Source organism: Meriones unguiculatus, chromosome 17, assembly GCF_030254825.1.
Source record: "Meriones unguiculatus strain TT.TT164.6M chromosome 17, Bangor_MerUng_6.1, whole genome shotgun sequence".
In the NCBI taxonomy this organism is placed as follows: domain Eukaryota; kingdom Metazoa; phylum Chordata; class Mammalia; order Rodentia; family Muridae; genus Meriones; species Meriones unguiculatus.
The window spans coordinates 83,366,652-83,393,689 of record NC_083364.1 but is presented as its reverse complement, the minus strand read 5'-3'; the positions used below and the strand labels follow the sequence as shown (position 1 = coordinate 83,393,689).

General features: G+C 34.1%; 1 protein-coding gene across 2 annotated transcripts in view; it reads right to left on the bottom strand.

The window, feature by feature from the left end:
- The window catches only part of Ncam2 (neural cell adhesion molecule 2), a 465,089-nt gene that overhangs the window by 179,990 nt on the left and 258,061 nt on the right, over window positions 1-27,038 (bottom strand). For both annotated transcript variants that reach the window (XM_060370676.1, XM_060370675.1), the window contains exons 2-6: window positions 22,171-22,245; window positions 17,569-17,775; window positions 16,542-16,685; window positions 11,288-11,425; window positions 918-1,035 (exon numbers count right to left, since the gene is read on the bottom strand). In XM_060370676.1, coding sequence (XP_060226659.1) covers window positions 918-1,035; window positions 11,288-11,425; window positions 16,542-16,685; window positions 17,569-17,775; window positions 22,171-22,245 — 682 coding nt within the window. The remainder of the gene's footprint in view (window positions 1-917; window positions 1,036-11,287; window positions 11,426-16,541; window positions 16,686-17,568; window positions 17,776-22,170; window positions 22,246-27,038) is intronic.

Below are 27,038 nucleotides of genomic sequence, written 5' to 3'. Positions count from 1 at the left end.
GAACTGCCATGGGCTACATCTCTGCAGGGGTTCTAGGTTATCTCCATGCATGGTCCATGGATGGAGTATCAGTACTAAGCGTTATGAACTTTCCTCTTAGCACTGCTTTTATTGTGTCCCATAAGTTCGGGTAAGTTGTATCATAATTTTTATTGAATTCTAGGAAGTCTTTAATTCTTTCTTTCCTTCTTCCCTGAACCAGCTGTCACTGAAACATTCATTTTAACACAGACTTTATTCTAGCTACAATATGCCTATTCTCTCTGTCTCTCTCTCTCACACACACATATGCTAATAATGATTTATTTTACTCACCATTTTATTATTTTTATTATTCATGAGATAGTATAATACAATTACACTACCCCCTACTCTTTTTACCTCAAAAATTTCCCATATGTCCCTTCTTCTGCATTTTTCTTTTATTGGAAATTGATTTTTTTTCATACTATATGTTCTGAATTTTGTTCCTCTCCCTTAAATACTTCCAGATCCTCTCCCCTTTCCCTCTCATCAGAATTCGCACATTTTCTTCCTTTATCTTCTTTGAAAAAAACAAAACAGTCATCTGAAAATATTAATAAAATAAAACAAAGGAAATACAAGTAAACTACAGTAGGAGAAAACAAATAGAAGAAGAAAAGGAGAGAAAAAACTCTGATATTGATGATCTAATTTTTGTGGTCAATTTTTGTTAAATGAAGGTATGTATAGGTACTCATACACATTACTAAATAAACTCCATGTGTATAATGTTACTTGTATGAATGTTTTCAGGGATGATCATTTGGTGTTAGATAATTTTTATTTTTAAATGAGACAGGACAGTGTTTGTTTCTTTCTAAGTAATTACAAATGCAACCATCGTTCTGTGAGCCCCATGAGCACCATGTAGAGGATACGGGGCCCTCACTTACCTGAACCAATTGATGGTAGGATCTGGAGAGCCCGAGGCCCTGCAGGTTAGGGTCATCTCTTCTCCTCTCTCTGCAGTAGCATTGAAAGACTTCTGGGGCATCACAATAGCCGGGGGTACTGAAGGAGAAAGGACACAGAGTAAAGAGATGCAACCAGACTACTGAACCAAAAATATCTTGCCACTTCTTTTTAATGTTTTGAATCTTCATAGCTCCTTTCTGTTTTCGTAGAGAATTAAGGTCAGCAATATGCTATCCTAGGAATAATAGGATAATTCGCCATGTTATTAGCTTAGTATTTTTCAATCTGTTAAACAATGAACTGTGTATTTTAGTGAACATATATAATGCATGAAAAACGTCTCACACAAAGACAGGAACATTGACTTAATCCATACTGAAATCTACTTTGAGCATAAATGGATTTCCTATTTGGGTTCTTATTGGTCTATGTAATTCCATATGCCATCATTCACTGCTTCAAGACAGGGCTTTCAAATTAGGTGTCAAACCGTAATGTTCTTTCTGATTAACTACACTTAATTTCTTCAAACAACTATAAAACATTTTATGAAGAGAAACTGCTTCAGCTATAGAGTATGAAAATAGATTTTCATGAACAATTCAATTTTAAAATTAAGCTTCCCCAATTTCCAACTAATTACATTGCAAAATTGTCCACACTGCACATTTTGGTCATGTTGAAGCTGTGGCTGAAATGCAGTGTTTGCAATAAACAAGTCACAGACTTTCATTGCAATGCCTCACTTTCAAAGTAATACCCAAGCTTGTACTCAGTACGTACATACTCCATGCCATTAAACTGTATATGAGGAAGCAGTACTTATAAAGCAAATATGTTAATAGTTTAATTCCCTTACATACATTAAACAAAAGAGAGAGAGACAGACAAGTAAAAGTTTGATTATAATTGCATATATTTAGAGTAGTTGTTCAGGTCTGCATCAGTGAGGCATTGTCCTAACAACAATGAGGAAAATAGCTGAAACATATATTAATTAAATACACTACTTCACACTTTTGCCTGTAGGAACATAGGAACAGGGAACACGCTCTTAATTAAATAGCATAGTAAAAATTACTAGTATCCCTCATATGTACATTTATAGATATTTACTCCTAATTTTAAAGATATATTCATTTTTTGTATCTTATTTTCTTTTTGTTGTAATTATAGACATGATTTTTTCACCATCTAACCTACTATTTTAATCTTGTGTCTTGCAAGTAAACATTAAATGAGGCATGTGACAGTATTTCTGTCTATTTTCATTCTTTAATTGATATTACAACATAATTATAATATTTCATATTCCTTTTCCTCTTTCCAATCCCACACATACCTCTCCCCATTCTCCTTCAAATTCATGGCATCTTATTCCATTAATTTTTATTGCATGAATATATCTATGTGTATATACATACATATATTCCTACATTTCACCTGTTTGGTTTATATGTTACTTGTATTCACGTGTTCAGGGCTGTATGGCACTGGACAGTTAATTAGTTTGTCTTTCTTTTTGCTTTTCATTTCTCTGTCCTGGGTATTGTGCACTTGTTTTAAATTTACACCTAGAATTTCTGTATTCTTGCTTTTTTATTCCAAGCTGGTAACAAGTTTTTGTGAGTTCACGAGTGCAACAGTCTTGTCATGTCCAGAAGATAATATTTTGCAGTGATCTTGTCCAATCTGTGACTATTACAGTCTTCTATCCCACTATCATGGTATTCCTAAGCTTTCAGGATAGGAAGAGGAGATAGAACATTCAGAATTGAACATTCAACTGACACTTATTCTATGGGCTTTAGCCAGGCTTGGGTCCTGTATTCATCACCGTCCACTCCATAAAGATACTACTTTAATGAGGGCTGAGATTTGCAACATTTTGTAGGCATTATTGTTTTATCCTTATTCATGAATTCAACTGAAGTAATGGCTAAATTATTGTTATTATAGCACATATTTTGTCACAATAGAGAAGACAAGTTTAACAGAAATAAATCCTTGTATTATATTTGTCTATACAGAAACACTTTGGATTTATAAGAGAATTCTCCAACTCTCTTACGGATGCTGCTGCAAACAGATTGAAACAGTTTACTATATATCAAATTTTATTTTCAATAAAATGTCCAGGATAGGACTACTTATGTTTTTACATAACAATGAATTTGATAAGAAAACATCCATTCGGATGTTACAGTATTAACCAACAAAAATGTAGTCTCAATGAGAATTAGAGAGGGTGGGACTGGGAGGAAATGAGGGAGGTGGCTACAGCTAGGATGGAAAGTACGTAAACTATAATTAAGATAAAAAATAAAATTTTAATTAAAAAAGAGAACTTAATACCAAATTTAAAAGAGTAGTTACTAGGCTGCTCAGATGAACATGATACCAAACAAAGCCAAACCCTATCAGTGTTATCATTCGCTCTTATAACTAATTTACTCTTTTTTTTTCTACTTCGGTATTATAATGTAAATTCACATCCCTCAACTCCATCAATACAGTCTTTAAATTACACTTATTTGTTGGTGTACGCTTGCTAACACACTCATGCCACAGAGCAGTGTGGAGGTCACTAGACAACCTAAAGGAGTCACATTATTTTTTCCCCACTGTTGATGTCTCAAAGGTTAGACTCGTCATCAGGTGGTAAAAACGTTTGTCCACTGAACCGTGTTGCTTGCCCATCAATATTGATTTTGACACTTGAATAAGTTTCTGGTTTTTGTTTGTTTGTTTGTTTATGGGGATTATCAACATAAAATTTTATTTAAAATGTATTTTATTTGGAGCTAAAAATGTACATTGTAAGATTTTTCTAATAAAACAGATATGAAAAAGTCTCAAAAAGTTATTTCCCATTTTTTTAGGCTATAATTTTTTTTTAATTTTATTTTTCTTTTTAGTTACATTTTATTAACTCTGTGTCCCCGCTGTATCCCACTCCCTCATTCCCTCCCCAACCCCGCACACTCCCTCCCTGGTCTCCTCCCTGCCCCTTTCCAAGTCCACTGATAGGGGAGGACCTCCTCCCCTTTCATTTGACCCTGTTTTATCAGGTATCTTCAGGACTGGCTGCAAAGTCCTCCTCTGTGGCCTAACAGGACTGCTCCTCCCCTGGGTGGGGAGGGGAGTCAAAGAGCCTGACCTTGAGATCCTGTTAGAAATAGTCCTTGTTCCCCTTACTTTGGAAAACTATTTGGTTACTGAGCTACCAAGGGCCACATCCGAGCAGAAGTTCTAGGTTATATCCATAGATGGTCCTTGGTTGAGTGTCAGTCTCAGACCTTTGCCCTCCAAGGTCATAAGCCTCTATTGGATATCTTTGGTATGAGTTAAATATAGATATAGACCACTATATGGGTGCTAGGGATTGTATGTATGTTCTGAAAGAGCAGCCAGTGCACAGAACCAATAAGCATTCACTCCAGTCCTCTTACTTGCTTATTTTTACTTTTTGTATCATGTGACAATTGTAGAATGTCACATAGTAAATCCTAATCTGTTCTTAGAAGTTTGGATGGACTGGGTTGATAGTTAACAAATATGATTTATAAACATTCTGTGAAAAAAAATATGTCTTTTCTTCAGATCTTCTGTGAATGTAATAACACAAGCCTTGTCCCATTACTTATAACACTGAAAACAAAGAATGTGAAGTGATTCAGAAACCACATTGCAAAGCTTATGCATATTACTCAAACAGGGTGTAGAAAATAATTTTAAAGTAATTATTATAAGAAATGTTTTGATAAGGTAGCAAGCACCCTGCTGTTATGATTTAGATATTTTGGATTTTTGTATAATAAATCACATATAGTGACACGTTGTAAAATGTGATGTCAGCATAGTATAGACTGTGAATAAGTTAATTTATTAATATAAACTTTCATGGTAATTTTGATAAAGTGATTGCATTCCAATAGTGAGAGCAGGTCTGTTTGAAATCATATTTACATTCATTATCAACTCATTTAATTTTTTGTTCTCTTTCCTATGAATTTGAATGGTGTAATATAAACTTACATTGCATCTCAATTTTCATCAATGTTAGTTATGAATACTTGCAGTAAACTTTCATTTCTCATTGACAAAGATGATCAAGATAAACTGCTATTTAATAGAAACTATTTTTAGACCTCAAAAAGCATACAGAATTTAACACATTCAAGTTATCATATCAAAGGCATAAACAAAAAAGTAATGTTAAAATTTCATTTGAAGTCTAACTCACTGCTTAAAATGAATTAAATAGATGTTGTTTATTTTATATATATATGTTATTTATTTTTACAAGTATCATTTCCTTAAAAATCCCATTTATTTATTTATTTATTTATTTATTTAGTTAGTTAGTTAGTATCCCCACTGTAGCCCCCTCCCTCTTCTCCTCCTAGTACCACCCACCCTCCCTCTTCTCCCCAGTGGCTAGCTCTTTGTACACCTTCCCTTATATTTACAGATATATCAATGTCATCAAAATTCATATTTCATTTCTGTTTTTCTAAAAAGTCTTTCCAATGTTCTCAAGCTTAAGAATCATCTCTTATCATCTTGACATACATGGGCTATTTACTGCATGTTATTTTCAACCCGAGTAATACAATAAGGAAGTGATAGTGCCAGGATTACATAGCTAGCACTGAATTTCAAAGCAAAGTTTATCAAGGAAAAACAGTAAGATGTAAAATGAACAGCTATTGAAGATGAAATGGTTCTATTATGTTATTTTCAAATACTTTTAAGTATATATTTTGAAATACATGCTTAAAACAGAGCATAATTGTCTAATATAAGATCACAGTCAAATCTGTGGGAATATTTAGTATATAAATGAGTAATTCCAAAGATTCAATGTTACATGTTGTAAAGAGAGAATTAGTTTCCAGTTCAGTTGGAGAATTTCAGTATTGACAAAGATTCTGTCTCTTGATTTTTAGCCACAATAAGAGTGCTGGAATATCTGCTGCACAAGAAAATTCACTTAGGAAGCCCTGAAAGCACTCCCTTCACTGGGAGTTTTCAGCTGTCCTAAACCATCCCATAGCTTGGAATAAAGTTCAGTAAGAATTTCACTGAGCTGCTTCGTTCAGATGGTGGTTGACACTGAAGACAAGGCATTTTCTGGGCAAATTGGGCCCCTGAGAGTGTTGCAGTGTTTCTACTTGTTACACCCTATCCTTTTCTTTCAAATAAACCTTTTAAATGTCTGTACCCTGTGGAGTGTGGACAGCCATTTTCAGCAGTTAGCCTTCAGAAAAAAACAAACAAACAAACAAACAAACAACAAAAAAACCAAAACAGAGCTAGTAGAACGAGATCTTGTGGAGAGGAAATTACATAATTAGTAAAATAATGTATGAATGGCTTGCTAGAGATGAAGTAGACTAAAAACTAGAGAACAAATGTCACGTTGACATAAAAATAATCAGGATAACTGATCTCTTGTCAACTTGACATACATACACATTGCTATTAAGCCTCAACCTTTCATTTCTTATTCATCCCAAAGATCTCACATTAATATAAACATTGGGGTATAAAATATTCCAAATTTTAAAAGTCCCTTATCTTTAAATTTTCACTCGTGGTAAAATTCAATTTCTTTTTTAAGTTCAGTTTCTCAACAGTGGCATCCTGGAAAAATGAAAATAAATACTTTATTACTTTAAGAGGGAAGAACCAGAGCACATTCAGAAGATGAACAAAGCAAAAACAATACAAAAGTTTAAGTAACACAATGTGAAATTATCTGGGGTTCACTCAGTATTCTGATATCCTCCAACAGGCCTGGACCACTTCTCCATCTCTGCCCTCTGCAGATCAAGAACTTGTCTTCTAGAGTCCAGTTTGCTCCACTCCTCACTCCTTTATCATCAAATGGTTTTTACATCTCTGAAACCCTGGGGTCTTCTTCTGAAACTGGGATTAATTTTCTCCCACATCCTCTCCTAGGTTCTGTTCATGGTGCCAAGCCTCAAATTCCATGTACGACTCCTTCAATCCAGTGCCTTCAAGTGCTACTCTGGCTACATTTTCACCTATGGCCTCTACTGGCCTCTCACAACGTCAAGCCTCTGTTGCTCTCCATGACCCCTTCATGCCTTCAAAACCAGTACCATCTGGGTGGCTCTTACACTGCCAAGTTTGACTGTCAGCACAAGATGCAACGTTAGCCACTCTGGAATGCAGGCTCTATGTGATCTCAAGAAAATCCTTCCCGAGGATTTCACCTCAATGTTGTCAGTCTCTTCAGCTCTAGCTGATCAGCACTGAGTATCCCAGCAAAGCAAAGATTTCACTTTAGCAGTTCTGGTATCTAGTTAATCAGAACCAATTCTTCATCCTCAGCTAGCCAGAACCAGAGATTTTTAATTCAAAATAACAAAAAGCCCTGTTAGAAATTTTAAACATCTTTCTGCAACATTACAGGGCAGGCCTCTATCACCATTGCCCTGATCATTCTCACCAGCTCCTGTCAAACAAACAGCTCACCAAGCATTGAACATTCAATGGCTTTTTTCCCCCCACAACTTTCCAAAGTCCTTCCAGAGTCTTTCCTGAAACAGCATGGTCAGGTCTGTCACAGAAACACCCCACTATTCTGGCACTAACTTTAGTTAGGGTTGCTATTGCTATTATGAAACACCATAACCAAAATCACCAAAAGTTGGAGTGTGGGCATTTATTTGGCTTACTCTTCCACTTCATAGTTTATCACTGAATGGAGTCAGAAGAGGAGCTCACGCAGGATAGAAACTTGAGGCAGGAGCTAATGCCAAGTCCAGGGAAGGGTGCTGGTTCCTGGCTTGCTCCCCAATGGCTCTCTCAGCCTGCCTTTCCATAGAACCCAGAAAAACAGTTCAGGAAAAGCTCATCCCACAACCGGCTACGCCAAACCCTTCTCCACCAATCACTCACTAACTAACAAAGCATCTTAAAAGCTGGGCCTTGTAGAGGCATTTTCTTATTTTAGGTTGCCTCCTTTCTGGTGAATCTAGCTTGTGGCAAATTGATTTAAAACTCGCCAGACAGATGAATACTCAGCAAGTACCAGCAAAGAAGATTCTACTTTAAGTGTACCAAACAGAATTTAGATACATGAAAAGAAAAAACTAAGGAAAAGTAAAAAAACTGTTATCTTTCCATATATATCATTTATGTGAATACAGACAATTCTTTGTTTTTCGATTTTTACACACCCCTCTATTCACACATCTAACCAACTTTATCATAAGAAAAATTCATAAATCAATGACTAGGTAAGAGTTATATTCCTTTTTAATATTGCCAGGATTACAATTTGAGAAAATTAATAGAATTGATGGGAAAAAAATAACAAACTGGATATTTGATTGGTCTTAATAAATGTTTATTTCTTGCACTTGTTATAAGTTATATATTAGATGTACATACTATTTACTAAAAGTTTTCTCATAAATTATAATATTAAATTTGATTTCTGTCTTCATGGTTGATTCCATTACAATACTGACAAAAACATGAAGCTACATACTGTTGTCTTTTCTATAAAACAATGTACCTGATTTTCTAAATTGTTTGTAAGTTTACAAAAATGATCCACTAACCACAGATTCAAGTAGAGGTTAATGGAGATAGGAACGGTTGAGTTTGGATGAAAATTATCTAGAAATAAAACTTTAAGGCAATTATATGTTACTCTTCTTTCAAATGCCTCAATCAACAGTAACTGATAATGGCTGGGAATGTTTGTGAAAGAGTGTCCAGCTGTGGAGTGCAGTTGTCATCGTGATCCTTAGGCTGTGATCTCTGTATTTCCATCTATATCAACTCATTTCCATAGGGTGAGAAAATGAGGAAGTGTACTTTCCTCTTACAGTGATTGCAAACTCACAATTTTCTTCATAACTTGTATAAAATTCTGAGTGGTGATGGGGAGCTGGAAATCAGATAGGACAGAATTGTTTTATTTAAGGCATATGAAAAAATAAAACAACACTGGCTTCATTTTAAAAAGTAAAACTATGATTTGGATATATGGATACCATATTATCTAATTTCAAATCTTAAAGTCATTATAGTAAAAACTTGTTAGCTCATTCAATAAATTCATATCTACATACTTCTGAATGATTATGCAGGCTAACCAATAGTTAAGCAATATCTTAGAAGGAATGTAGTCACTATGGTGTCCTTTCAATCAATGTACACCCATATTTATGCTGAATTCAGTCTAACCTACTTAAATAATAGTATTCATTTAATGTCTCTTATAAGTGTATAGTTTCCAAATTGTTCAGAAATATTTAAGATCATGCTCAGGGAAATCTTTCTGAGAAGCTCAAGTTTTAGAAGACACCAATAAACAGAAGAAGAGTGCAGAGGACTGAAAACAGAATGTTGTTCCTGGCTAAGTGAAAGAGCAGGTGAGAGAAAATCATAGCTCCTGGTGACATCAGTAAACATCTCCTTGACAGGTCTTGACTGCACCACCCAGTAGCAGAGCAATCGATACCAGAATTTGTAAACACTTATTTTGTAGAAAAGAGTAACTAGAACCTTTCTTTAAAGCATGAGACTGTGGCCGTAAGTGGAAAACGCATTTGTTAGCATTGTTCACTCAAAGAGGATCAGAGGTTTTAGCTGAGTCTGTAGGGGAAACAGGTACACGATTCTCTTTTTTGTGATCAATCAGACAGACAAAACAGTGTCATCTGCAGTGCTCTTTTCATGGGTGGAAATAAGATTTCTCTGTATTTACTTTATTGTAGACTCTTAAATAAGAATAAGAGACAGATGCTACTTTTAGTGAGCAAGTTATATGAGAAATGTGGAAATTCAAGTGAACGTTATTCAGATGACTACTCGTATACCAGTATTCCTTCCATCAGAATAAATCTATTATAGTATTAGAACAGATTATAGTAGAAAAACAGACTAAAATACACAATAATATAATAAATAAAATATGTGAGAACGAACGATAAAAGATCAGCACATTAGCCACTTGTATTACATATATTTAATAATCTAATTAACTTAATGTTTTCGTTAATAATAAATGCACATACATATACTTGAGTAAGCAATAACATGTAATAACTGTAATAAGAAATACTTTATAGTGCTGCCTATAAACTGGAAATTTTAAAGAACGCTTTATGTATTAACTTATTTTGCTCAAAAGGGAAAACTAACCACAAAGACTTGATGAAATACAGTTATGCAAATTTACATAAATCCTTCAGGAGAAGCATAGAGAACAAGTGGATTAATAACTAACAATATAAACTACTGATAAATTCATATGTATTATATATCTTACATAGATGCATTCTCATACACATACAATAAATTTATTTTAAATAAATAGCCACTTTCTATGAAATAAATATTTGTGTATATAATAAAGCAGAGGATAAGAAAAGTATAAGCAAATAGAAATATAAATCATTAATTCTGTTTTGTATGTATTGAAATAATTTTTCTGCTTTGAAGGTCAAATACTATTTACCCTCTTGGTATTTTAGGTTCTGTGTTAGCTTTTTGTTGATTATTTGCTCATTTCTCCTGACATTTGAATTAGGGTGCAGATTTATCACAACAATTTTTCTCTATCAAAAGTAAGTTTTCTTGTTTCTTGTGGGCTTTTCCCCCCTGAATGGTATATGAAACACTGAAAGGTTAAAATCACTGAAATCTTTGGCCGAGAAAGAGATAAAACAATGTTATGAGTAGAGATTTCTCTGTGAATGGAGAAAACCTTCAAAAGCACATTTTCGTCATGAAGAAAACGATGGTAGAAAATGCAGTGTATTTTAGAAATACTAAAGAATCTGAATGGCTACCTTTTAGATAATATTTATGAAATGAAGTAAATTAATAATTTGATACAACTTCTTTTTAAACAAGCAGCATATGTGGTATGAGAAACAATTTTGGAGGAGACACTTTGACCTCATAAACTTTGTTATTTGTGCCCATTAGTCACTAAGAAGATACAGAATTAAAACAACTATGAAAGTGAGGAAATGCAAAGGTGAAAATTAAGTGATATATACATTATAGAATTTTAATTATGTATCTAATAGGAGATATCATTATGCTCCATTTTGTATTCTTTCTTCTACACACCTGGCAAAGAGTGATTGACATACTGAAAAGTGAAGCCATCTAAGACTGTACCTGTAAGTAGTTATGCAATGTGACTAATGCCTTAAAAAAACGTTGGCAGATTCTTATAAGCATAGATGGTAATCGCTAGGAATGTATTCATTGTTGATTTTACAGTTTCCCTTTTAACAAACATTGCTAAAATAAACAACAAAATGTACGTGAATGATTTATGGCTTACCGTTAACAATAACAATGATATCTCGGAAGTCAATCTCTCCCCTAGCCTCTACTCTTCCTTCACATCTGTATATACCTTCATCACTTTTATTGATGTTGAGAATCTGCAAATTATTGTTTGCAAGCACAGCAAACCGATCTGAAAAACAAGCAAAGGAGAAAAAATAACATCTGTAATTGAGGCTAAGTTCAGAGTCCTCTGAATTTCTCAGAATTAAAATGCAGTACTTTTCTGACACTATCCAACTTTCCATCAACCACAAATTCAAATTTGAAAGTAAAATGTAATTTTATGACTTCACGTTTTCAACTCTACCTCTGCCTTGATATATCCCCCTCTAAAATATGTGCAAGACTTGATATCCACATACAATGGTTAGGCTATTATTTTCTCCTTGGTGCTCTGAATGCAGAAATGATACAGAAAAGGACAATGCAAGGAGTTTAGACATTGCTGACCTGACAATATTTAAATGCAAACAGATACTTGGCTATGAAAAACTTTTATAGAATTTATTGAACATCCTTCACCAAGAATAATTAAGCTGCCAATTTTTTATAACCTGAGTAGCCAGCCAAATAACACACTAATGTTCAAACACAGAAAGGATATAAAAATGGTTATACCTTCAACTAATTTAAGTAATTCTTTTTTTGCAAATTACATATTAATCTTCTTTAGTAATAATTAGATGCAAGCATTAATTTTTATTTCAAGGTTTTATTTTGTCTGTTCACATGCACAAAAATGTAAGCTGAAAGGCAGATATTATTTCATTCTAACTGACTGCTAAAAGTATTATATTTTTTGTTAATTTACTTTATATGTATGTTTTACCCTTTTGCACATATGTGTACTACGAACATGCCTGTTGAATCTCTTGAAAATGTTTTTACAGATGGTAGTGAGTCACCATGTGGATTTGAACCTGAGTCTTCTACAAGAACAAGCACACTTAATCACTGAGCAGAACTAAATGTGTTATTAAATGATTATACAAGTTTCAGAGATGCTTAACCATCATCTCTACTAAACACCATTATCAAAGATGTTTCTGTAATACTAATGCTTTTCTTAATATGTAAATAATGCTCTCATATATAGTTCTGCTGTGTTAAGGATTTTAAAATAAAATGGTTTTATTTTAGAATCCTCTTGCACAGTAAATAATTTATATCTTCTTAATTAATTAATTAATCCATATATAGCATTGAATATAAATTTCTGACTAGATATGCTATTCAATAAATTTTAATTATTAAAGTTGTGTGTATTTATTAACTTTGAATATTTGCATCAAATACAATTTATACTATTCAGACTAATAAGTTTCTATAATATTTGTTGTCTAGATGCTACTTTTTTGCCTGGTCCAAAATTTATTGATTTTTCTTCTCTATTTTTTGGCCTAGCAGAGAAGCATGAAAATCACAGAAGACATTTGTGAAAAAAAAAAATTAAAGAAAGAGGAGGAGGGGGAAGAAGTGGAGAAAGAAGAAAAATTTGTCACCTGGAGTCCTGGTAAAAAAAGAAAAAAGGAAAAAGAAAAAAAAAAAAACTACTATTATCTATGCCTAGTCAAATGCAAGTGTAGTTTTCCATCATTTTTTTTTAATGAGATGGAGAGATTTTTATAGAATCAGAATGACATAAATTTCATTCTTCAGGTTGTAAGTTATTGTCAGTTATTTTGTAATAGGTATTTGTTTGAGATGGCAGTTAGCAAAATTAAGAAGCCAACTCAGAAAAAGAGCACAAATTACGAAGAGAAAGACAATTAATTCACTCCAAGTATACGTGAAATTTTCCATTATGATTCTTCTCTTGTTTTAACCTTAGAGTCAAGACATTCACAGAGAGGCTTTCCCTGCTAAGGCAAAAATGGAACACTAAATGTCTTCACCAAAGCAGCCACTAGGCTGGGGAAGAGGGAGCTCTGTAGACTATGTAAGGTACCAGTCACTGGACTCCTGGAAAGAGGAGGAACAACCCAAGAGGATCCAGAGTCATTTAGGTATGTTCTATCAAAAATTTGTTGGACACTAGCACAAGATAAAATTATGTTTAAGTTGGGAACAACATTAATGCTAGTTTGTGCCATCATGGATTATGGAAATATCACAGGGCTCTACTCCTAGATTAAAAACTACAGAGAATTAGTAACTACTAAGAGAGAGAATTGGCTTCCCCCTGAGATGAACCCTATTTAGTTACCCAATAAGCAGCTGTCATCCCTAAAATCAAATACAGAAAAGTAACACTAAACAGACACAGTATGTTATGCAGATATTTATTCAAAATATTTGTACAGTACGTATTAGTTACAATTAAAAAGAGACCACCCTGAATTTGTAAGCAAGTGAGAGGGAGCATCTAAAGGATTGGAGAGAGAAGGAAGGAGAAAAAAATTATGCGATATTTTAATCAAATCATTTTTAAAGGAAATAATTTTGTTTAATGACATTCAAGGACATGCGAATTGTCCCAATTACATGATGGTGATTTATGTTATTTTCCAACTTTATAAAACATTTAAAACCCTAGAAATGTCAAATCTTTCAATTACATTATTTCATACTTTTACAAAAACATGCTCTCTTACATATTTATGTCCACAAAACTCCCCATAGTAAAAACAATCCGTATAAAACGACACATAAAATTCCACATGTGTTTATAAAGCCCATAGATGGTGGCAAACTACAACAACAAACCACATCATTGATTCAAGTGCCCTAAAAAGGTTACTTCAAGAAGTCATAGGTAACTATGGGTCTGCAAATGTTTAAAATCTGCTTTTTATCGGTTGCAAATAAGTTAAATTTTAATCATCCAAAATTTTAAAAAGTTACATTAGATAACAACCAGTAAATAACCACCGAAAATGAGGAAATTCTGATATATAGGAGTTTTCTTCATGCTGGAGCTCTTTGGCAGGAAAAGCTCTCTTAAATGATTCTCTTATAATGTCATGATGGATATCTGACTCACATCTTCTATAAGAAGCAAGTGAGAAAAACACTTTGAGGCCTTGCGCATTTGATCTTTACTGTCAGTTCAGTAACCCATGACACATTAGTAAAGGAAACTCCCAGACCGTCTGCATAATCTTAAGTTTATACACTGTTTTCTCAAATATAAGTCCAATTTTGTTACACTAGCTGTGAAAGAGAGAATTAATTAAACGCAATGCAAAAATTTTTATACCTATAAATCTAAATATGCAAATTATTTGATTATTAACTGTTCAGAATCTGCCTCTAATATTCCTACCTTAAAAAGTTTGATACAAATAATTCCATTATTTTATTTTCATAGCACACTATACAACTCAATATTATATTTCAATTTCAAAACTATTCATATCTGTTTTGGAGATATTAGTTTTTTTAGGCATAAGCTAAACACATATAATTATGGTAAAATTTGTTCTCATCTTTAAAAACAGAATAAAACGTAAAACAGTAAAATATATGTCGCGATTGACAAGCACACACCTAGCAACATATTTATTCATTCATAAAGCAAACATTTAAGAATCTGCTTGAAACGGAATTATTGATCCATTGTCTACCGATGGGAATATTTCATTGAAGAGCACAGGAGTTTACAAATCTCTTCAGTGTTTCAAGACCAAGTGTGGAAGTATAATAAATGGGAACTCCAGATTTGCATATTCCAGTGTGGGGTGGGGTCAACTATGTCAGCTGTGCCAACTCTTCATCATAACTGCACTTCTCAAACCGTCTTCACCTAGCTCAAAGTCATATTTTAACAATATTACTCATTTTAAATCTTGTTGTGATTAGGGTTACAAAAGCCTGTGTTTAAATGTGAACTTCAACGTTGCATAAAGTGAAAATGGAAGATAGTGTCATTTATTTTAAAGAAACTTCTTGTCCTTTCAGATTGAAAGGAACAATGCTGGAAACACTTTGTAAAAATTGCTCACATAATTTGTGTAAGGCTTGATGGATTTACATAATAAAACAAAAGTAATTAAATGTTATATTTTATTAAAAAGGGAGTTTATCATTAGCTGACAAGTACTTATATTATGCTTGGTGAATGATCTTAAAATAAAAAAATGACTATTAAACATAATTATGACAAACCCTGTCTATATACTTAAAATAGACATTCTACTTCCCATCCTTTATGTTGTGGAAATTTCATCTCTTCAAAAAACATAATGGAATCATCTAACATGGAAAATACTTTAAAACATTCAATTATTTTGTATCTCTATGTAATGCAGGTGCACTGAAAAAAGAAATGCACCAAATTGAAAATGTCCCTATGCATGGTAGTAGAGTAGCATAATGTAAGCAAATTATGCTTTCAATTTCAATGTCATATTCTGGAATTTTGCCTTAGTCTGAACCAAAATCGTGATGACAATTTGAACAAATATCCTTTTCTGTCTATTATCTATACTTACCTTTCCATAATTTTTAGAACATGCTGCGATCTCTGAGAGCGCAACCATAGCATGTCGGGCAGATTTCGCCCGGGTGTTTTATTCTAATTGTAGATAGTCCTCATGGTATCATGCTGAATGGTAACGAGTAGCATCTGTACGCTCCGATGTGCACGACTTTAATGGCTTTGCATTGTTTAACAATGTCGGAGGCAAGCACACATAGTCCTGTGTCAGTACATGTGCTGTCTATTTCCTCCCTGCGCCAGTGCACTTGTCATCTCCGCTGCCAAGTCTGCCAAAGGCTGCACATGCTTGCTGGCTCCTTTGCTTCTTGTTTTGTTTTTCACATGTAGTCATGTATTCCAAGTTGACTTTGGAAATGTTATGAAACTCAAGTGGCCTTCAACTCCTGATTATTCTGCATCTGCCCAGTCCCACAGGTGTTGGGATTACAGGCACATGTCACCTCATGGCTTGCTTTTGCTAGCTATTAAAATTACCAACAGTACAGTTTTTGGTCCAAAGTCCTGAGTAGTGCAAACCTGTACCTAGTTCTTAGGTTTCAGAATTGTTTGACTCTTGGAGTGAAATGTGTACCATCCTCTTGGTTGCTATATGTATATTTGTTTCTTGGATCTGACTCTTGCTGTGTGGCCCACAGTGGTTTTGAAACCGCAAACCTCCTGTGCCTTCATTCCCAGTGCTAGGAACACTGGCATACAATAGCATGCCTGACTCTTTTTTTCTTTTACTACAATAGAGAACTTCTGTATTTGTAAAACTTGAAGGATTTTTAGAACATATAACGTAGGGAGTTACCAAAATACTAACTGTCGGGAATGGTGGTGACTTCCTCATTGTGATACAACCAGCTGACAGCAGGGGCGGGAGAACTGCTCACTCTGCAAACCACTTCTGCGTCTTCCCCTTGCTTGAATTCTTGTGGGGACACCACATCTCTGAAGGTGAGTTTTTCTGCACCAAGAAGATAAGAACCGCTTGTAAAAGATTTATTGTTTACCTAACTCAACATTATTGCCATCTATCATTATTAGTGTAATGAGGTTCTAGATATTTTCAGACTTCATCAACAGTGATCTCATGTTTTCAGTGCCTTGCCAATGTGCCCCAAGAACACAGTTTTGCTTGTGTTCTCTTAAGCTTTGTTGAGTGTGACATTTGCTGTCCCGGAAATTAGCTTTCAACTTCAACTCTTTGAATTCTCTACCCCATTTAATTTATTTTTCTTGAAATTCCATTACATGTATATATAGCATCTATATATTTAGATTATTTATATGTAAGACTTAGAACAACATTGATTAGAGAAAAATAAGTGTCTTGGCTTAATGAATCAGTACAGATATTTATGTTCAATAAAGAGTTTTTCACAAAAACATGAATTGTTTTGGCAGTAAAATTAATTCAACTTTAGTTTAAGAAATAAATCAAAGATTTTTTGCATCATTCAAAAAGCAATAAAAAGTTGTCAAATATTATTCCTATAAATTATCAACTTATTTCTTTTTGGTAATTTTGGGACAAACTACGATGGGATAGACTTATATAAAGAAAATATCTTTTTTAAAAAAATTTTAACAAGACATGCATAGAAAGGGCGAAAAATGAACACATTCCATGGGAAAAGTGTATGTTTGTTTTAATATATCTTCTTTTCAGAGCAATGAAAAACAAAATGATGAAGAGCAAGATATTTCTGAGTTAAACATATGTACTCAAACCCCCTCAAATTTATTACTAAGTGCCAGTTTTTACTATCAAGCATATCTTATTGTATTTGAATCCTTTGGAATAAAACTGCTGTTTCAATAAACTAAACTACAAATGCACAACTTACGGTAAATTTCCAAAACTACTGTAGCTTCTTGTGTCTGTCCTTTGGCATCTGTCGCTTGGCAGCGATATATCCCTGCATCTTCTATATTTGCATTGTAGATGGTTAGTCGTGACCTAACACCTTCCTTCTGAAGCATAACCCTCTGTGTTGAAATGATTTTCTCTCCTTGAGGATTGTACCAGTCTATACTCTCAGGCTCACCAATTGCTGCAGAGAGGAAAACAAATGTTTGAAAATCAGTTTCCAGTGTTTGTTTTCACAGTGACATTTACTATTATGTAACAATTGCAGTAATTTAGAAAAGAATGTTAATAGAAGCCTGGAAATCTGAAAATTTTACAAAACTGAAAGTAAACACAAATGTTAAGACAAATGTTCATCTTTGTTTAATCAACATTAAGGACTCCGTCTGGTCCAAGTAAGCAAGTTTCAAACATTTCATCTGAAATATATTACTGGAAATTAAGCTGTGAGAATTGCAGTTCCACAGTCATACTATATGGATTATTATTGCACAAAATATTAAAACCACCGTAAGCAGACACAAGCCCAAATGATAGATGTTGCTAAAGAGAAACAAGTGCTAACAACATGCCATGTGGGCAGTTCTCCCTGCTAAGGTCATGAAACAGAGGCCGTATTAACACAAAGAGAGAAGTGCTTACAAAGATGTAAATATTTTGTAAAAACAAATTTTGGCCTTTGATATTTCTAAATTTTGAACCAATTTGCCAACTTGTTCAAGTTGTGTAGAAATGGCAACTGTTATATAAAAAAAAGAATCCTAATGTTTTTTCTGAACTGAAGTAAGTTAGGTACCTTCATCTAAAATTATTAACTATTTAATCACTTAATACTTAGAATACATTGAAAAAGCACTTATGCTGCTTAGCAATTACAACAAAATAATTACAGTGTAAACATTAATTTAAATTTTCCAACTCAGAATCTAGATAACTAACCACTTCATAAAAACTGAAGCTTCCTGCATTTGCTTTCAGATAAAAAGAAAAGAAATATTTCATCTAATCACTAAGGACAATTTTAGTTAACATAACAGGCATCCCCTCAAAATTAAAAGCAGTGGGAAATGCATAAAGTTAACAGCAACGGGTCATCTGTGAGGAAAATTATTTCTTCTTATTTTATTTTCTGAAATTATCCATAAATATTTTTCTCTGAAAAAGAATGTAGACAGACCCAAGGAATATACAATAAAAATAACATAAATGAGCATTAGTTCAATATGGAATAAATAAAAACAATCACAAATTTTAAACTTAATATGATATCTTAGGAAATATTTTAGACAGTGAGCTTTTTAATATTATGATAAGGAATTTTCATACCACAGAGAGGTCACAGGGTTTTCATGTAAAAGTCACATTGCTTCTTTTAGATTGTCAAGCAAGTAATGATTTTCTTTAAAATATTCCATATAAAACATGTCTATGGATATATTATTAAAATCATCAAAGTCATTACTTGTGTGAAAGTATAATTAAAATATTCACTGTATATTGACACTCTTAAATGATTAAGGGGGTAGGCCATCTGCTAGTTTAAACTTTACTTGCAGAGTTTCAGAGAGCCATGTTTTTGAAGTCTTTGAATTTAAAATATTCTCACATATTGACCACCTGAGTAGATAAAATAATACAAATTCTAATTTGCATAGTTTCTATGCAAATAGGTACTCCATTTACTATTAAGAAACTCAATAAATCATTAAATGTAATATTTTCAAAATTTTAACTTTACTATTTTATTTTTGCTTCTGATTAAACGCTATATGTATATATGTAAATATGTTCATAGAATCAAATTACACTAATACACAATATAAAATATTTGTGATTTTTGAAAAGATTTTAAACTTTCCATATGATATAATTTTATAAAAAGTAAGGTATTTGTATATATTTGCTTATGCGAAGATAAAGCATATATAAAATTTAAGAATAGTAATCTATATTCTTAGGCCCAAATTCCTCTGTCATGTGTGACAATTGTAAAGTAATAATTATTTGCCATGGATACACTGTGAGTATACAAAATGTGTTGCCATATGTGACATTTACGATACATAGGGAAGCAGACTAAAACACACACACACACACACAATTCTTTTTATTATGTTGTAATCAAAAGATTCAACATATAATGGCCTCATTCTCTGAAAATGATTTATGAATGTTAGTACAGAAGTGCTTTTACTTTTAATACTTGTCATACTTTAAATAAGCAATAACATTGTCAAGACAGCTGTTTCATTTTTTGTGTGATCCTGGACACTTAAATCAGAGCTTTGCATGCATTAGGCAAGCACTCTACCAATAATGTATACTCCTAGTGTGCTAAGTATATTTGTATTATTTATGCCGTGGAATATAATAGCCATCTGGATTTACAATATGTTACTATAATCAAAAACAGACTAAATTTAAAAGTAGCCTCACAATTTGTTTAGTAAATATCATTGAATATTTTATATAAAAGCTTATGTTCATAAGTGCTGATATGTTTCATATAAGTGGATGAATAATGTGTTCATTTGAGATTTCTGTAATGTAATGTATTAAAGCTTTCTTGTAAAGTATATAAGGGATGGCTGAAAAAAATTAAAATCATAATTAACTGAAATCAGGGTTATATAATTTTCTGCAGATATGCAATGGAAAACATTGATTAATTATGACAAGTTTTCCAAAATCTTTTCTGATTAAAAATCTATTTTTAATTAGAATTTATACTTCAAAAATATATACTTTATTTTGTCATTTACCTTTCCTTCAGGTATTAGAATTATGCAGTGTCATACCTAACTTAATCATTATTTACATACAAGGATATTCAGAACTTATACAACTATTCAGATGGAAATACAATTTTTTTACATTTTTTTAAATTTTATTTTTCTTATTAGTTACATTTTGTTAACTCTGTGTCCCCGCTGTATCCCGCTCCCTCATTCCCTCTCCAACTCCACACTCCCTCCCTGGTCTCCTCCCTGCCCCTTTCCAAGTCCACTAGGGGAGGACCTCCTCCCCTTTCATTTGACCCTGTTTTATCAGGTATCTTCAGGGCTGGCTGCAAAGTCCTCCTCTGTGACCTAACAGGACTGCTCCTCCCCTGGGGGGGGGGGAGGTCAAAGAGCCTGCCCTTGAGATCCTGTTAGAAATAGTCCTTGTTCCCCTTACTATGGGAAACCAATTGATTACTGAGCTATCACGGGTCACATCCGAGCAGAGGTTCTATGTTTTATCCTCTCATGGGCTTCGGTTGAGTGTCCATCTCAGAAAAGACCCTGTGCCCAGATACGTTTGGTCCTTGTGGAGCTCCTATCCTTTCCACATCAAACTCCCCTTCTTTCATATGATTCCCTGCACTCTGCTGAAGGTTTGGTTGTGAGTCTTAGTATATATTTTGGAGCACTGCCAGGTAGAGTCTTTCAGATGCTTTCTGCGGTAGACTCCTGTCATACGTTCAATGCATAGCCCATTTGTCTTTCTAAATGAGGATAGATCATCATACCCCGTGTCCGCTTTCTTGATTATCTTCTTTAGGTGTATAGATTTCATTTTGTTTATCCTAGGCTCTGCTGCAGGTCCCTCTCAATGCAAATGTAAGACTGAAGGACAGGGGATCACTTAGGCTTCATATATGAAATTTCAGCACTGGTAAGCAATATACCATGCAGCTATGCAGTGTTGGCGCTAGAAACATAAGTGAAGCACTGTGTGTCTGCAAGACACACGTGGCAATTCACAGACTCCTTTGCTGTTTTAAGAACCTCATCATTACTGGCGTGTCAAGCTTGACTGCATGGAAATACAGTGGGTGGGACAATAAATGACAATAATGGAAAAAAAAAAAAAGAAATAGTCCTTGTTCCCCTTACTTTGGAAAACTACTTAGTTACTGAGCTACCACGGGCCACATCCGAGCAGAAGTTCTAGGGTATATGCATAGATGGTCCTTGGTTGAGTGTCAGTCTCAGAAAAGACCCTGTGCCCGGATATGGATATATTTGGTCCTTGTAGAGCTCCTATCCTTTCCATATCATACTAACTCCCCCTTCTTTCACATGATTCCCTGCACTCTGCTGAGGGTTTGGTTATGAGTCTTAGTGTCTGCTTTGAAACACTATTTAAACCAATAGTAGTTTTTATGCAAGAGTATATTTTATAATGTAATTTTATAATTAAATAAGCTACTCTTTCCTGAAGATACCTGATAAGCTAGGGTCAGATGGAAGGAGAGGAGGACCTCCCTTATCTGTGGACTCGGAAGGGGGCAGGGAGGAGATGAGGGACTGAGGGGAGGATTGGGAGGAAATGAGGGAGGGGGATACAGCTGGGATACAAGTGAATGACCTGTGGTTAAAATAAACAATATATCACTAAAGTTTAAAAATAAGCTAATCTTATGATCAAATAAATAACAGTAAATTCGTGTTAGTATGTAACTGTTGTCAACATTTTTCTTGTCATATAACCAATAACAAAATGTTCATTTTAGTGACAACAGTTTTAACTACTTGAATTTATCCAGTGTATTTTATATACACTATAGCACAGGGCACATTGCTTGAATACATACCTGTACATGTGAAGAATTTCGATTCACCAACACTAAGCTCTACTTTGCTGAGTGAAATTGTCACTTGAAGAAGAGCTGAAAAAGAATATTTAAAGTAACAGTTATTTAGAGTTTTGAATGTGAATTCCAATAATTGATGTATAAATCACATATGACAAATAATTTCCCATTATTCACTGTGAAAAAAATGTAAGTTTTATGAATATATTCTAGCAAAGATATATGTTACAATAGTTTGTATTTCATACCAGTCTATACATAGCATTTACATATATTTATTCATTAAAATTTTGTTAGGCATATAATGGATAAAATTCATACTTAGCTGTCCCCTAACAATAAGAAGGTCTTATTCATCTAATAATATTTTATAATATGTTAAAAAAAGTTCTACCCAACAATCAGAATTTTGGCAAAATCATACCTTATATCATCATTGTAAGAAAATAAGTAAATAAGGTATGTTTTGACTAGTCACATCCTTACAAAAACAGGCAAACACAATAAATGGCACCTTACCCAGGGAAAGTGAATGAACAGAAACACTCACAAGATAAATAAGTCTAGCAGAGAAACTGGGATTAAAGATATTGATGAAGCATTTGATGCCTTAAATACTTGTTTTCAAGTTTGAAATAAACACAGTGGGAATTCTAGAGCTGCAGAAGATAACTAAAATGTTGCTCTCATAGAATTGGCCTATATACCTATGTGTAATGACTGGGAAGACAGCACAGTAAAGTCATCACCAAATCCTGTCCCAATAACCTCCTGTTCTTGGGAACAGATAAGTCAGTTTTCAATAAGGTGACCTTGGTTCAAAAAATAAAGAGAAAAGATTGAAGTCTGGGTATAAGCCTGTGCTAGGAATTAGGAGATCGGAGAAACGAACAGCCCTTTTCTAGTGAGCACAGATTGCAGTAAGTTAGTGCCCACTTAGTCTTGTGTGCAGTGGTAGTACAGAGGAGCACACAGCATGGAAACACCATGACATCTACCCTATGTGCCTGAAGAATATGGAAACAATAAATGCTCTGATGAACAGAGCAACAAGGAGACATGCCTCCTCTGAGCATGCCACTTATATCCATAAGTGTTCTTCACTCATGATTTTAATTACGAATATGTGTTCTCAGGAATATGTCTTCTAGTTGCTAAAGTAGAATGTCCTAAAGGGCTAAAAGTAAGCTGTGGTTAGCATAAATGCCTTTGAAGGAATCACAGTACAGCATAGATTTCCAATGTTTTTATAAATGAAGTTCTATTCTGTATACCATCACTGGCTGACCTTTAAAGAAAAAAAAAATAATGGTGTAAGATACAATGACTAATATCTGAAACAACAAATAAGAGAAACAAAAATATGACTTCAAAAATACACATTTTAGATTGGGTTGCAAACATAACTGTTTTGAAAGGTTCAAATGAATGAAATGTATGCTTAAAACATCTCAACAAGCTAGAAGAGAAGATTTCAACATTTTTGTGCACAAGCTAATAAATGTTGATATGATAGACATGTTTAATATAAGTCAAACATTAAATAATTTGTACGTGGGATCCAAAATACACTGTGGATTAATGAGCAAAAATCTACAAAGGATTATGATTTAACACTCAATCCCTCATGAGGCTGGTGATTTGAAAGACTGTAGTTTCTTTTGAAGCTGGATCCTCCTTGGAAGAAAATGGTCAGTAGGTGGTGAGCTGGAGTTAAGTTTTGTTTCCTTTAGCTTGATTCAATGGAGAGGGACAGAAGGGCTGGAGAGTGTCAAGACTAATATGAAAAAGCAGCTAGCAGATGGATTGAAAATATCTCCCCAGCAGGACTGCCTGCAAATGACAGTGTATCTATTGGGGTCCAGATGGTCTCTAGTTCTCTCTGGGGTGCCACTTGTGTTCCAGATGTGGCCCCTTGGGCAACTGCAGGCAGGGAATAAACTCTAGAAGGAATGCCCCCTGGAACAGAACAAAGCCACAAGGTGAGGGAGTGCCAAAAGAGGAACTCGGAAAAGGGTCAAAGACACTCCTGCCTGCAGTGGTGTTTTTAGTAATCAATGAATAAACAGCAATGGGAAAAATAAAGATTGTTCACTCCTGAAGTGAAATCAGAGTCTAGTGTTTTCGCTACCACTATCCTCTTTACCAGGTCCCTGTGATGTCCACAGCTTTTCTGGCTGTAGCACCTGCCTAAGAAAAATATATGATATATAAATGTGAGAGAAAGTGGTGTTATGCAAATGATTCATGAAGAGTCAACAGCCCGAGGGCTCAGTACTTTTGAGCTCAGACCTCTTCCAGCTGGCTAGCCCACTTTCATTCCTGAGAGTAACTCTCATTCTCTTAATAAACTGTCTCTATTTCTATCACTATCCATGTGTTACTGCTCTAATACTTTGTTCCAAAAAAAAAAAAAAAAAAAAAAAAAGAACCTGGAAATATCAGCAGGTGCTCTGTGATTCATGTAGGTAACAATTGTTGATCTGCCAGTTAGGGGTACAATTGGTTTATGTCTATAATCTCTGAACTTTAACATAATAGAAGATGAAATGCTTTCACACTTCTCTCTCACACACACAAAAGGAGCAAACATCCTGACAGCACAGCACTATTTTTTCTTTCCATTCCCTCTCCCTTTCACATCCACAAAACTCTTTGAAATGGTGAGCAAGCTATTGTGGAAGGCCTCAGGATAATGTGAATGGAAGTAACAGTTACACAACTCCTGGAAAAAAAGACCTAAAGTGGAAGGTTCAAACTCTGGTCAGGAAAAGAACAGCCCTGAAGAGTTGGATTCTCAAATCAGTGTTTCTTACTCAGCAACACTGAGCACAGTCTAAGGGTTCCTAAGGGTAAGAATGATAACAAGATCTGCAACTGGTCAGATCTCCTTAAGGGCACAGATTGGATGAGAAAGTCCACTACCATAGCCTTTGTACTGTCCCTGCCCCCAGAACTATCATAAAAACCGTTTATTTATTTATTTATTTATTTATTTATTTATTGGACTCCGAGCTCTGATGCATGGTCAAATATAGGAATTAGTTTTTATCCCGAGGAGGAGATATACATATATACATATATACATATATATATATAGAGAGAGAGAGAGAGAGAGAGACAGAGACAGAGACAGAGACAGAGACCCAAACAAACTTTGTGAGGTGATTGGTTAATGTAAGTGATCCTACATCTTAACCTATCTTGTAAAACTCAAAAGAAATGAGAAATGCCTTCTAAATCAGTTTTCCTGATCCTCTCCAAAGATAGGCAGCTACTACAGAATAAAACACGTAGAGGGGCACCTTTGAAAAGAAAACAATAGGAAATAGAAGTTAGCTAAAATATTTTTCCTTCTCCTCTCCTTATCAACAAAGCATGGAGAAATCATAGCTGATCCCAGGTATCTGAGCCTAGAATTTATGCTTTTATCTACTTCACCAAAAATTCCTTCTCTATTGCTAAGCTCAGTGTCATTTGCCTATAATGAACATTCAGTATAGTGAACATTCAGCTTTCATGTGTCTACTATCCTTTTCCTATGTGTTAAGGGCAGAAAAAAAAAGAACAGAAAGAGAGGGGAAAAACAAAGAGAAGGAGGGAGCCTATTATAATACTGTATTAAAAATATTTCTTAAGATATAAAAGCATATTTTCATTTATTAATTTGTTATTATAAGATAATTACACCATTCCCTTTCCTCCTTCAAAACACTCCCATGTATTCTTCCTTTCTGTCAAATTCATACCCCTCATTTCATTGTTATGTGGATATATAATACGCATACTATTATGTGCATATGTACATATATAACCCTAAGTACACCCATATTAGTCTGTGTAATGTTACTTTTATGTATGAGAGCTGACTATTTTCTGTTTCATGACCAGTTGGTGTGTTCTTTCTTGAAGAAGACTATTTCTATCACTCATCATTCCTTATAGATTGCTTATAGATTTTTGTGTATGGGTGAGGCTTTGACTGTTTTCCACTTTCCATATTAGCATATCTGTTGTTGTCTTCTTTGCTCAGCTCATGTTGAGGCAGTCATGTTGGTAAGACATTATGGGTGTAGCTTCCATAATTCCTAGAAAACACAATTTCACAGAAAACTCCCTAATTCTCTGGCTTTTGCAATCTTTCTGTGCCCTCTTCTCCAAAGACAGAGGACGACAATGCAGCCAGTCTTGATGAGACCTAATAAGCTAGGGTCAGATGGAAGGGGAGGAGAACTTCCCTGATTAGTGGATGGGGGAGGCATCAGAGCAAAACAGGGAAGGATAGTAGGAATGGGAGGGGACAAGGGAGGGGCCTACAGCTAGGATACAAAGTGAATAAATAAAAATAAATTAATCAATTTAAAAAAGACTTAGAAGCAGAGGTTGTATTGTACATGTGTCAATTGATATTGGGATCCACAACTCTGCATTTAAGTTTTGGGTTGATGTATTAGACTATCTCTTGCAAGAGAAGTTTCCTTGATGAGGTAGTAAGGATTGCACTTACCTCTGGTATATGTCAAAAGAAGTTAGTAATTATTTTTGTTTAGTAATATAGTGTTTGTAGGATATCTCACTGCTCCCAAAGAGTTATCTAAGTTTCTAATGCCAGGAAAAAAAATTTTGTTAAGCTAGTCATTACGTCCAAGTATAGATTTTTTTTGGTAACCGCCTTATCTTGCATGGCATTACTGCACCCTTAAAAGACTACATTTAAGCTCCATTTTTTTAGTCACTAGGCAGACATATTTGAGGTGCTTATCCATTAATTTTGTATCTAATTATTTGTTATCTAATATAACAGATACTCTTAATATCTTCTGAAACTACTCTGATAAAACATTTAAAATGAGAAAAATAGCTAACAT